The sequence below is a fragment of the Euleptes europaea genome, chromosome 4 (assembly GCF_029931775.1).
Source record: "Euleptes europaea isolate rEulEur1 chromosome 4, rEulEur1.hap1, whole genome shotgun sequence".
Classification (NCBI taxonomy): Eukaryota; Metazoa; Chordata; class Lepidosauria; order Squamata; family Sphaerodactylidae; genus Euleptes; species Euleptes europaea.
Window position 1 is genome coordinate 10,708,726 of NC_079315.1, and position 11,509 is coordinate 10,720,234.

Consider the following 11,509-nt stretch of genomic DNA (forward strand, 5'->3'; position numbering starts at 1 on the left):
CATGGAATATCAACATTAAAGGCTCGCCACAGAAAGAGACAGCCGTAAAGCGCGCCACGGCACGCGTGAAATAGAAATAAACCTGAGACTGTATTTTTTTTCCAACGCGCCGTTCTAGGCTATGGAGTCTCTATGGTGAACGCTCTGCGCATTTTCGATTGGATTTTTTAAAAAGCATTTCCGGTCGGACGCCGGAAGTTCTGTCAGGTTTGATTTGACACCTGATGGCCACCGTATCTGCACCCGGAGGCTTGGCTCCTTTTCCAGTCGACCTTGGCGTTTTAAAAGGCCGACAATGGGCGGGGGGGGGGCGGGACATGGATCTTAAAACCATCCCCGTCTGCTTCAGAAATAACGGCTTCACGTCCGGACGCCATCTTGCAAGCGGGCAGAGCCACTTCCGGCGCGACCCGCCCTCCAGCTAAGGCGCTTACATCGCCGTCACTTCCGGTGTCCTTCTCTCTCTGGAGGAGCGGCGTGGTGGGGAGGTGAGGGGGGTTGCGGCGCTTGTAGGGCGGAGGCTTTTGCGGGGCTGTTGTTCAGGGGAGGAGGGGGGAGACTTGGGGAGGTCCACACCTAAGCCTGGTCCCGCAGGTGTAAGCCGTCCTCGGTTCAGCAGGACTCCTCTCGAGTAAAGGCGTCTCTTTTAAGCCTAGTGTGGCGGACGCGATGGAGGGGGCCTCTTTCCCGCCATGGCCTGGGTTCCTATGTTTTAAAATTGGGTGGGGGTGGGGGTGTGGCGGACTTATTTCCCGCCAAAGTCTGGAATCCTGTTTTTTAAGCTGGAAAAATATTCCGGGGTGGAACTCCCTGCCCCAGGATGTGGTGGTGGCTGCCAACTTGGAAGGCTTGAAGAGGGGAGTGGACATGCTCATGGAGGAGAGGGCTATCCATGGCTACTAGTAAAAATGGATAGTAGTCATGATGCATGCATATCCCCTCCAGGATCACAGGAGCATATTAGGTGCTGTGAAACACAGGCAGGATAACGCTGCTGCAGTCGTCTTGCTTGTGGTCTTCCTGGAGGCACCTGGTTGGCCACTGGGTGAACAGACTGCTGGACTTGATGGGCCTTGGTCTGATCCAGCAGGGCTTTTCTTATGTTCTTAATATAATTATTATTATATATAATTATTATATATAATTATTATATATAATTATATTAGGTGCTGTGGAACACAGGCAGGACAATGCTGCTGCTGTCGCCTTGCTTGGGGGCTTCCTAGAGACCCCTGGTTGGCTGCTGTGCGAACAGACTGCTGGACTTGATGGACCTTGGTCTGATCCAGCAGGGCTTTTCTTACGTCTGGAGGATCTTCAGAGGTTAACTCAAGGAAGAAAACACTCCTAAAAGCCCTTTCACCGCCACCCCCCCCCAAGTATGACATAATTTCTGAGTGCGTGCACCGTGCGAGATTCCTTAAAGTCTGTGTGGATCCAAAGGACAATCCCAAAGGAAAAACCATGTTAAATCTGTTATTATATGGTTTTCATTTTGGGGTGTTTCTGAGCCTGTACAAAATGCCTCTGCTTGCTGAGACTTGGTTTCTGTGTTGTTCTAAAACACAATGCAATTTTTAAAAGATAGAAGCTAAAAATTCATTGTAGTCAAGTCAGTGTTCCTCTTGTTGCTGTTCTGAAAGGCACACAACTCCCAAGTGCAGAGAAATCGTATCAAAAGGATTTTTCATGCACGTGTGTTAATGGCAACGCCCCATTCCCAACCCAACTTCCGGCCTTTATTTCCTCCTTTCCTGGCAACGGGAGAATGAAAAAACTAGTTGGCAATTCTAGTTGAGTGTTTATGAATGGGCAGCAATATGTGGGGTTGCAGGACTTCGGGTGTTCATTCTGTGGCCCTGTCTCCACCTCAAGGTCGCCATGGCTCAGAGCCTGAAGGACTTTGCTGGGCGCTTGCCTGCCGGCCCTCGCGGGATGGGCACAGCCCTGAAACTGCTGTTGGGTGCTGGAGTGGCAGCTTACGGTGTCCGGGAATCTGTCTTCACTGGTGAGTCTTGGTTCTAAACCAGGGGTGTCAAACTCATTTGTTATGTGGGCCGAATATGACATAAATGTCACTTGGCCGGGCCATGTGTACCATGAAATTTAATGCCAAGTACCAGAGGTGCAATCTTTATAGAAGACACAGGCAAAGCCAATTAATTATATTAATTTTTACGTTTTTTTTTACTTAAAATACAAACATGTTTAAAACAGTAACACTTTTTCAGTATTTTATTTTACAGTCTTTGATAATTGACACCTTGGGGGTGGGGGGGATGCCTCAGCTGGTGAGCCTCCATTGTGCTCGCCAGCCAAGATTGGGATGGGGGGTGGCTGGCTTGCGGGCCGGATAAGAGCTCTCAAGGGGGCCGAATCCGGGCCCCAGTCCTTATGTTTAACACCCCTGTTCTAAACCATTTTGTTTTCTCCTCTCCTCCTGCGCGCCACTAAGCGATAACTTCTAACTACTTTTTAATCTCTCTTTTCCATAGTTGATGGTGGCCAAAGAGCGATATTCTTCAACCGCATTGGAGGAGTTCAGCTGGACACTGTTCTTGCCGAGGGACTGCATTTCAGGTGTCTGGCAAGGAGTGCTTTCTCACAAGAAGAATGCTTCGAATTTGTCATTCGATCCCAGTATTTTTTTAGCAGAGACTTTTTTCTAAAAGAAGCAAGCTTGATTTATTTACGCCGAAATTATTTTCACTGTTCATTTATTAAGAAGAGCTTTTCATTATGATAAAGTTATCTGTTTCTGCTGATAGTTGTGATCTGAAAGCTCAGGTAGAGAACTGCTTGTGAGAAAGGGAGCCCTGAAACACCAACAATTACTTATTGTTGCTTTAGTGTATTGGGGCGGACAAGAAGCAAGTGGGGGAGGGGCTGTGTTGCAGTGGTAGACCATCTGCTTGGTCCCAGGCTCAATCCCCAACATCTCCAGTTAAAAGAGCTAGGTAGTAAGTGATGGGAAAGGCCTCTGCCTGAGAGCTTGGAGTGCTACTGCCAGTTTGAGTAGACAGGAGTGACTTTGATAGAGCAAGGGTCTTTCAGTATAAGCCAGCTTCATGTGTTCAAGTGCAATGGAAATTACAGTGTTTGGTCAGGCAGTATATGTTTCTGATCCATACCAAGTAATGAGAGAAGTCAGTATTTGTTTCTTCAGTTATAAAATGTTCTTTTTTCACAGGTCTGTGTGATTGGGGGGGGGCATCGGAATTCTTATATTGACATAATTTGCTCTTTTATTTCCCCCCCCCCTTTAGAATTCCATGGTTTCAGTACCCAATAATTTATGACATTCGAGCTCGGCCCCGCAAAATTTCCTCACCAACAGGTTCCAAAGGTGAGGACGGAACGACATACGCGGTCTTCTGCATCCTTCTGTCATTCTTTCATGGAACACACTTTCATAGACGATAGAGCAATTCATGGCTACTAGTAAAAACGGATACTAGCCATGATGCATACCTATTCTCTCCAGGATCAGAGGAGCATTCCCATTATATTAGGTGCTGTGAAACACAGGCGGGATAATGCTGCTGCAGACATCTTGCTTGTGGGCTTCCTAGAGGCTCCTGGTTGCCCACTGTGTGAACAAACTGCTGGACTTGATGGGCCTTGGTCTGATCCAGCAGGGCTTTTCTGATGTTCTTACTATAATTATATATAATTATATTGAGTGCTGTGGAACACAAGCAGGATAATGCTGCTGCAGTCTTGTTTGTGGGCTTCCTAGAGGCACCTGGTTGGCCACTGTGTGAACAAACTGCTGGACTTGATGGGCCTTGGTCTGATCCAGCAGGGCTTTTCTTATGTTCTTTGGCCAGGGTGTGCATGCGAGAGAAGTCTGCCCGTGGGGTCCTATATGGGGAAGGGGCTACAGCAGTGCAGGGGGTAAGCAGACTGGCTTCCCGGGACCACGGCCGACGGTCTTCTCCCTCTAGATCTGCAGATGGTGAACATCTCCTTGCGGGTCCTGACACGCCCCAACGCCATGGAGCTGCCCACCTTGTACCAGCGCCTTGGTCTCGACTACGAAGAAAGAGTCCTGCCGTCCATCGTCAACGAAGTGCTCAAAAGCGTGGTGGCGAAGTTCAACGCCTCGCAGCTCATTACCCAGCGTGCTCAGGTGTGTTCCCTTCTCTCTCCCTGGTGGGTTTAATAGATTCCTCCTGGAAGGCTGGGCGACATCCACCAGTGATGGTTGCCAAGTCTGCAGATCACTCTGCACGCTTCCCTCTACTTTGATGGTTTTGGTCGTCGAGCATCGAGCGCGCTTTCTGAGCTCCTTGGAAATCGTGAGTTTGTCACCGGCTGTGAGCTGGAAGGTGCGGCAAACCCGGCACTGCTGACGGGGACCAAAAGTGATGCGGGTCTGTTTTGGCCTTGTTGCTGCAGGTGTCTCTGCTCATCCGGCGGGAGCTCACGGAACGGGCCAAAGACTTCAGCCTCATTCTCGATGACGTGGCCATCACGGAGCTGAGCTTCAGCCGGGAGTACACGGCGGCGGTGGAGGCCAAGCAAGTGGGTGAGTCAATGCTAAACTTCCCGGAAAGTGGGGGAGGCAGTTCTTCAGGAGCCCTCACCAGCTGTCTGTCTTTGGCCAGGAGGGTGATGATTTCGTTCTAAGGTCACCAAATGACCAGGAGCTGTTTTGAAGTGCCTCTATTGGCAGAGGCCACACTGTTGCCTGGATGCTGCTGTTTGCCACTGGTGTGTCATGATGGCCTCACTGCACCAGTTTGCCTCTGACCTAGTGTTTGCCTCTCCGAACTCTCTCAGCCCCACCTACCTCATAAGGTTGTTGTGGGAAGGGAAGGGGATTGTAAGCTGCTTTGAGACTCCTTAAAGGTAGAGAAAAGCGGGGTATAAAAACCAACTCTTCTTTTTCTGTTTGCCACCGGTGTGTCATGGTGGCCTCACTGCAGAGGCAAACTAGTGTCTGAACCCACCTGTCTGAAACCAGGGAGAGCTGTGCCAGTGGAAAAGCTTCTGTTTCACATGCAGAAGGTCACAGCTTCAATCCCTGCATCTCCAGTTGAGAGGATCAGGTAATGGATGCTGTGAAAGACCTCTGTCTGAGTCCCTGGAGAGCTGCTGCCAGTCTTAAGTAGACAATGATGAACCAGTTGTCTGATTCAGTATAGGACAGATTCAAATGCTAATCTCCAGATCAGTGATCCTTCCCCCCCCCCCTTCTTTTGAACTTTTACTTACAGTTCAGACTCTGGTTTAATATGTTGGTGAGAACTAGGTTAGAATTCTCTTCCCTTCCCTAGCAGTGGCAGCATAAAATGAGGGCACTGGTAGGACAATCCTAAATAGAATTACACCCTTCTAAGTCCTTTGTAATCAATTAGCATACAAGAGCGTAACTTTCTTTAGGAACATATGGACATAATGTACATAAGTCTGACATCAAAAACCAGTGGGGGGAAAATTTTAACCTTCCAGGACATTCAGTTGCTGATTTAAGAGTAGCAGTTCTCTTACAAAGGGATTTCAAAGGGAGATTAGAAAGAGAGAATTACAGCTAATTACAACTAATAATGAAGCTCAAGATTATTCATTCTCCTGGACTTAATAGAGATCTGGGATTCCTGTCTCATTACCAGTGCTGATTTCTCCACGCCTACTACCCCTCTGCATATCACACCTAATCCAATCATGCCTGCTAATGTCATTTACTTACTTTTGTCATTTATATTGCCATTGTGTGTCTGATTCACTCTACTTAAGAATTGATGGAATCACATTCTAGCTGTATCTGAAGAAGTGAGCTTTAACTTACAAAAGCTCACACTCTGCCAGAAATTTTGTTAGTCTTTAAGGTGCTACTGGACTCTTGCCCTTTTCTGTTGCTATTGACAGACTAACTAGGCTACCCATTGTGATCTCCTAGATGGAATAGAAACCTGGGATTTATGTCTCATTACCAGTGCTGATTTCTCCACATCTCCCACCTCTCTGCATATCATACCTAACCCAATCACGCCTGCAAATGTAATTTACCTGATATTTACATTTGCATGTTATTGCCATTGGGTGTGTGAATTCACTCTTCCCTACTTAAGGTTAGATGGAATCACATTCTAGCTGTATCTAAAGAAGTGAGCTGTGGCTTACGAAAGCTCATACCCTGCCAGTAATTTTGTTAGTCTTTAAGGTTCTACTGGACTCCTGCTCTTTTCTACCTTCTTTAGGAATACACCATAAGGTTGAGATAAGCAGAAGCATGGCCTGCTGAACATAATAGATTTATTCCTGAGGGAGTACACCTAGGGTTAGTTGGGTCGTCGTGCCCCCCAGGATCCTTGAAAGTAGCTGGTACAGAGGAAAGGATCCTTCCGAGGGCTGTGTTTGATTCCCAGGCTCATGGGTGCTCTTGGCTTCTCTTCCGCAGCTCAGCAAGAAGCACAGCGGGCCCAGTTTCTAGTGGAGAAGGCCAAGCAGGAGCAGAGACACAAGATTGTTCAGGCCGAGGGGGAAGCCACGGCTGCCAAGATGATATCCTTGCCTCGTTGTGCGCAGCCGGGCTGATGCGGTGGGAGGCGAATGGGATTCCGCCTGCCAGCAGCAATGGGACAGCAGCGATGCCCATTGGAGCACTGTGGGCTTTTGGGAGCAGGTTTAACCAATGGGTTTTCAAGCTGGTTCCCCCCACCCCAGAAGATAGCAGAACGTGAGTCGGGAGTCTGAGCTCCAAAACTTTGAGAGCCTATTGCCTTAACTAGTTCCGTACCTCGGGGAAGCCCTCGGCAAGAACCCCGGGTATATCAAGCTCCGCAAGATTCGTGCTGCCCAGAACATCTCCAAGACGGTGAGTTTTGGGGAAGTGGGGCTACTGCACACCCCAGTACCACTGCTGTGCCGGGCCAGGTGATGAGCCAAAGGCGAATACGATCTGCTTCTCTCGGCCCCTTCCTCTTGGCCCTCGGGGCCTTGCTCAGGGGCCCCGGGCGGACCGACCTCGGTCTGTGCATCTTGGCCAGGGGTCCGGGAGACTCTGACCCCTGCTGTAAAAGCAGACCCACAGTGCCTTCCAAGTGCCGCACCTGGCCATGGCCCCTCGCAGACCCTGGTGTGCCACCGGTCCGGGAAAGGCTTACATGGAAAGAAAAAAGGGGGGGGCAGAGAAGCAGAATGAGCTGGAGCATTTCGAAGGCTGATGGCCCTAGCTTGGAGGGAGTCCATGACGGAGCCAGGCTGGGACATTGTTCATATTCAGAATGAACGCCAGGAATTCATTCTCTCCTCCTTCGGAGGTTTTTAAGCAAAGGCTAGATAGCCATCTGTCAGCAATGCTATTCTATGACCTTAGGGAGATCATGAGAGGGAGGGCAGGAAGGGCTGCGTCAGTGTTTTGCCTCCGTGGCTCTTTCTTACATGCCCAAGGAAATGCCGATCGCCACTCTGCGGTCAGGAAGCAGTTTTCCTCTAGGCCAGATTGGCCAGGGATCCTGGAGGTTTTTTTTAGCCATCTTCTGGGCATGTAAGAAAGGCGTCACTGGGGGTGTGGGGTGGGGGAGGTAGTTGTGAATTTCCTGCATTGTACAGGGGGTTGGACTAGATGACCCTGGTGGTCCCTTCCAACTCTGTGATTCAGGTGCAGTTCAAGCTTATGAACTCCCAAGTTTTTCTGGGTGTTTTCTCTACTGCTTCCTGAGTTTGTGATCTCCTTGGGTTGATTTTTTGGTTTTAGGATTTGGCATTGAGCTTTGTTAAAACAGTAGTCTAGTGCAAATTGTCATTCTATAGAAACCTGATTCGACTCCCTTCTCAGTGCTGGCTGACCTGTGGACTAGAGGTTTGGTCGCAAGCTGTCCTCTGATGGCCATCTGCTCCCACCTCTCCCCTGCTTCTCTTGCAGATCGCTTCTTCCCAGAACCGCGTTTATCTCACGGCTGACAACTTAGTGCTGAATCTACAGGAGGAGGCTTTTACTAGGTAAGGTGGTTTGAGAAGGGCCAGTCACAGCTCTCTTAGAGCTCTCTCAGTCCCGCCTACCTCACAGGGTGTCTGTTGTGGGGAGGGGAAGGGAAGGCGATTGTAAGCCGGTTTGATTCTTCCTTAAGTAGTAGAGAAAGCCGGCATTTAAAAACCAACTCTTCTTCTACCTCACAGGGTGACTGTTGTGGGGATGGGAAGGGAAGGTGATTGTAAGCCAGTTTGATTCTTCCTTAAGTGGTAGAGAAAGTCGGCATATAAAAATCAACTCTACTTCATCATCCCCAAAGGGTGCTTTTGAGTTCTGTGTCCCAAATACGATATAGGGAGGGGGGGTCTAAAGGCCGGGGATGAATGTAGAAATTGGCCCTGCACAGTGCCTGAATTTGAGATCACTGGGGAGCCAGATCTGGGTTGCCTTCATACATGCAAAGAAGCAGGTCAAGGGTCCACAGAACTTTCTAACCTTCCATGTTTCTCTCTCCTCCTCCCCGCCCCTGATGCTTCTCTGGATGCAGAGGAAGGTAAGACGTTGGGTTTTTCCCCCTGATTCTTTAACAAATTGTGGGGAAGGGAAAAATGTTTACAGGAGACTTGTAGCGATGTGCAAATCAGGACCAGGGGGCTGGAGGGGCGGATGGATTAGGCTGAAGTTTGGAGGCTGTTGTGGAACAGTAGATGGGAGCCTTTCATCTTGGGAAAGATGAAAGGCGGGAGAACCCGATTTTCTGCCTTTTTGTACGAGAGCCAGCGCAGTGGTTCTTTGTGGGGGGGCATCTTTAGGACAAATCAGGAGTTTGATCTCTGAAAAAGGGCTGCTGGGGCAGGAAACAAAGTCCAATTTCAGTGTTCTGTTTTCTGCAGACACCATTAATTCTGAAATCCACTATTCTGCTGATACCGTAAATTCTGAAATCAACTATTCTGTCTGCAGAAAAGAAAACTAAGAATGTTGCCCACACAAGGCTTCCCCCCGCCAAATTCTCCCGTTAAAGAATATATTCCAGTGTAGCTTTCCTTAGCAACAAGCTTCTTGAGACTACCTCGCAAGGATGTGAAACATGAGTTGAAGTTACACCCCTGTACGGCAGGCTCTGTAATCCCTGACAGGCGTTTTTGCCGCAGGCCGCAGACGGCTTTTCAAGGTTGCGGCGCAGAAGCAGGGCTTGTTGAGCAGAGGCAGCAATTGGGGCGGGGGGCGTGGACGAGAGGAGTGCATTGTTGACAGGTTTGGGGAGGACTCCTCACCTTCCCAGTCCTTGGCGACCGTCGGACTTTGTGCTTGTCGGCTTGTCCCTCGCGCGTCTTGCGCAGGGGCCGGAATTGGCCAGGGGGGTGGGAATTTGTAGCCCCCGAGCAAATTGGTTACCAGGCCCCGTTGCAGATCCTTTATCTGTGTGCCCTTTGCCCGGAACAGTGTTGACACTCCAAGTCCTCCCTTTAGATGGTGCGTGCAAAGAGCAGGAATGCAAACATGTTTTGGCAGCAGCTACAGGGAGGAAAAGCTGGAGTGTGGCTGGCAGTGGTTTCTTTTCTCGGTGCTGCATTCTTCCTCGGGCAGGGATTAATCAAAGAACTGGCTTCAAGGCCCTCCCTTGGTAGGGACTGCCTTGGCTGGTAGCCGGTTTGTCGCATGACTCCCCGTTTCATGCGGTTCCCAAGCGACACCCTGAAAGAGACCCTGGATTTGTACTCTGAGAATCCAATGTTCTGATTCGGCCTTGCCTCTAAGGAAGGCTGTCAGAGAGGAAAGGGGTTCGCACACAGAGGGCAAGGGAAGAGACAAAAACATAGGCTGGGCTGTCGAGAAATCAGGAGAGAGAGGGGTAAAGAACCCCTCAAAAGATGGGGAGAAAGCAAAGGCTAGAAAAGTGTGAGATGACCATGGGGATTTAGAAGGGATGGGAACACGGAGGACTTCAGTGAGGCTGGAGAAGTGTGACATGAAGAACCAAGCGGGGGAGGGGAGCGGTGAAGCTAGAGCGGCAAAGCCGCCTGCAGAAGAGAAGGGTGGACTTTGGAAGCAATCGTCTCAGCAGGTCCGAGGGATCAGCCAGGTGCCTCTCTCAACAGAAGCAGCCCCCCAAACCCCTCCTCTCTCCATTGTCTTGATCTGAATCTTAGCGGGATTAAACAGAGCGCAGGAGACAGAAGTTGCAGGCAGCCACGCCTGTAGGAGGAAGAGCTGCCTGCAGGCGCCCTGTGGCCAGTTTTCTAGGCTCCCGTGGCTCCTACTGGCCATCCAAGTTAGGAGTATCCTGCAGTCCCTTGTCACTGCAGAGCTTTTACTCTCGCTCATTCTAACGCCGCTCCTTCAGCGGTGTTAAATGGAAGATAACGATAACTTACCTTCTTCAGATAGATTGTGTCCGTGTGGTCTGGAGAGAGTTGGCACACTATTTCATATGGTGTTGGAATGCCCCCAGTGCGATTCTTATCGTGATCAACGGATTGCCCCAATTTTAATCAAATTTCCCCCCACCGTAACTAAAGATAAAATAGTCCCCTTTTTGCTGGTGGATGGAGATCCAAGAACAACACTGGCGGTGGCCAAGTGTCCCTCCACCATATTTTCCTTAAAGAAATAAAGGCTCCCCATTTACGGCTCAAGACCTTTGGGTCATGGGAGCTTGAAAAAGGAAAGGAAAAGAGCCAGCGTGGTGTAGTGGTTAAGAATGGTAGTTTGGAGCAGTGGAGTCTGATCTGGAGAACCGGGTTTGATTCCCCGCTCCTCCACATGAGCGGTGGAGGCTAATCTGGTGAACTGGATTTGTTTCCCCACTCCTACACACAAAGCCAGCTGGGTGACCTTGGGCTAGTCACAGTTCTCTCCAAACTCAGTCCCACCTACCTCACAAGGTGTCTGTTATGGGGAGAGGAAGGGAAGGCGATTGTAAGCCAGTTTGATTCTCCTTAAAAAGGTAGAGAAAGTCAGCATATAAAAACCAACTCTTCTTCTGTCCTGGTGTAGAGACTTGGGCTGCTTTTCAGCATCCTTCCGTTCCCTCCTGGGTCTAACTCGCATCATTCCTTGCACAGAATGCACCACCTTGCCGCTGCTTAAGGGCGGGTTCTGCCGGGTGACGTCAGTGCCTGGTTCTTCTGGCTCTGCTTTGGACTGACTGGGCAGGCCTGGTTCCAGTCCTGCGTCCCTCTCTGACGCCTCTCTTTTCCCTTCCAGCGACAGCCTCGTGATCAAACAAGGCAAGAAATGAAGAGGCAACCGCGGCCTCCCGGAATCATCCAGACGGCCGGTGGGACGGGCTTTGTGGGCAGCCTTGGAAGCCCCCATCCCAATCTCCTCTCCCAACTGCGAGGATTCCACTTAGCCTAAGCCTGCCTTTCCATTATCATTGTCACTTCTTTTTGCTAGCCCAGGTCACCGCTAACAAGCCGGGCTCCCGTTTCTGAGAACCGTGGGCAGCAGGAACCAGCTAGAGAGAATCCATCGTCACGATGATGTTGAGTCTTTGCTCTCTCGGACAGCTTTGGATCCCCTCGGGAAGGGGTGGGCAGCAGAGAATTTGCAGAATTTCCCTCTTCTCGGGCTGTTGGCTGA

The 11,509-nt window shown here is 50.0% G+C and overlaps 1 protein-coding gene across 1 annotated transcript; it reads left to right on the top strand.

The window, feature by feature from the left end:
* The first annotated feature begins 1,880 nt into the window (after window positions 1–1,880).
* Window positions 1,881–11,165, top strand: PHB2 (prohibitin 2). The gene is made up of 9 exons (XM_056848410.1): window positions 1,881–2,008; window positions 2,496–2,580; window positions 3,267–3,346; window positions 3,948–4,132; window positions 4,402–4,531; window positions 6,407–6,510; window positions 6,746–6,823; window positions 7,874–7,950; window positions 11,132–11,165. Exons 1-9 carry the CDS (start codon window positions 1,882–1,884, stop codon window positions 11,163–11,165), a joined length of 900 nt encoding a protein of 299 aa, XP_056704388.1. The 5' UTR covers window position 1,881.
* Window positions 11,166–11,509: the final 344 nt, after the last annotated feature.

Excerpts from the sequence above, each read along its gene's own strand:
- PHB2 (XM_056848410.1), top strand. The coding sequence starts at position 1,882 with ATGGCTCAGAGCCTGAAGGACTTTGCTGGGCGCTTGCCTGCCGGCCCT. Across the intron at positions 3,347-3,947 it reads CTCACCAACAGGTTCCAAAG|ATCTGCAGATGGTGAACATC; the intron begins GTGAGGACGGAA and ends TTCTCCCTCTAG. Across the intron at positions 4,532-6,406 it reads GGTGGAGGCCAAGCAAGTGG|CTCAGCAAGAAGCACAGCGG; the intron begins GTGAGTCAATGC and ends TCTCTTCCGCAG.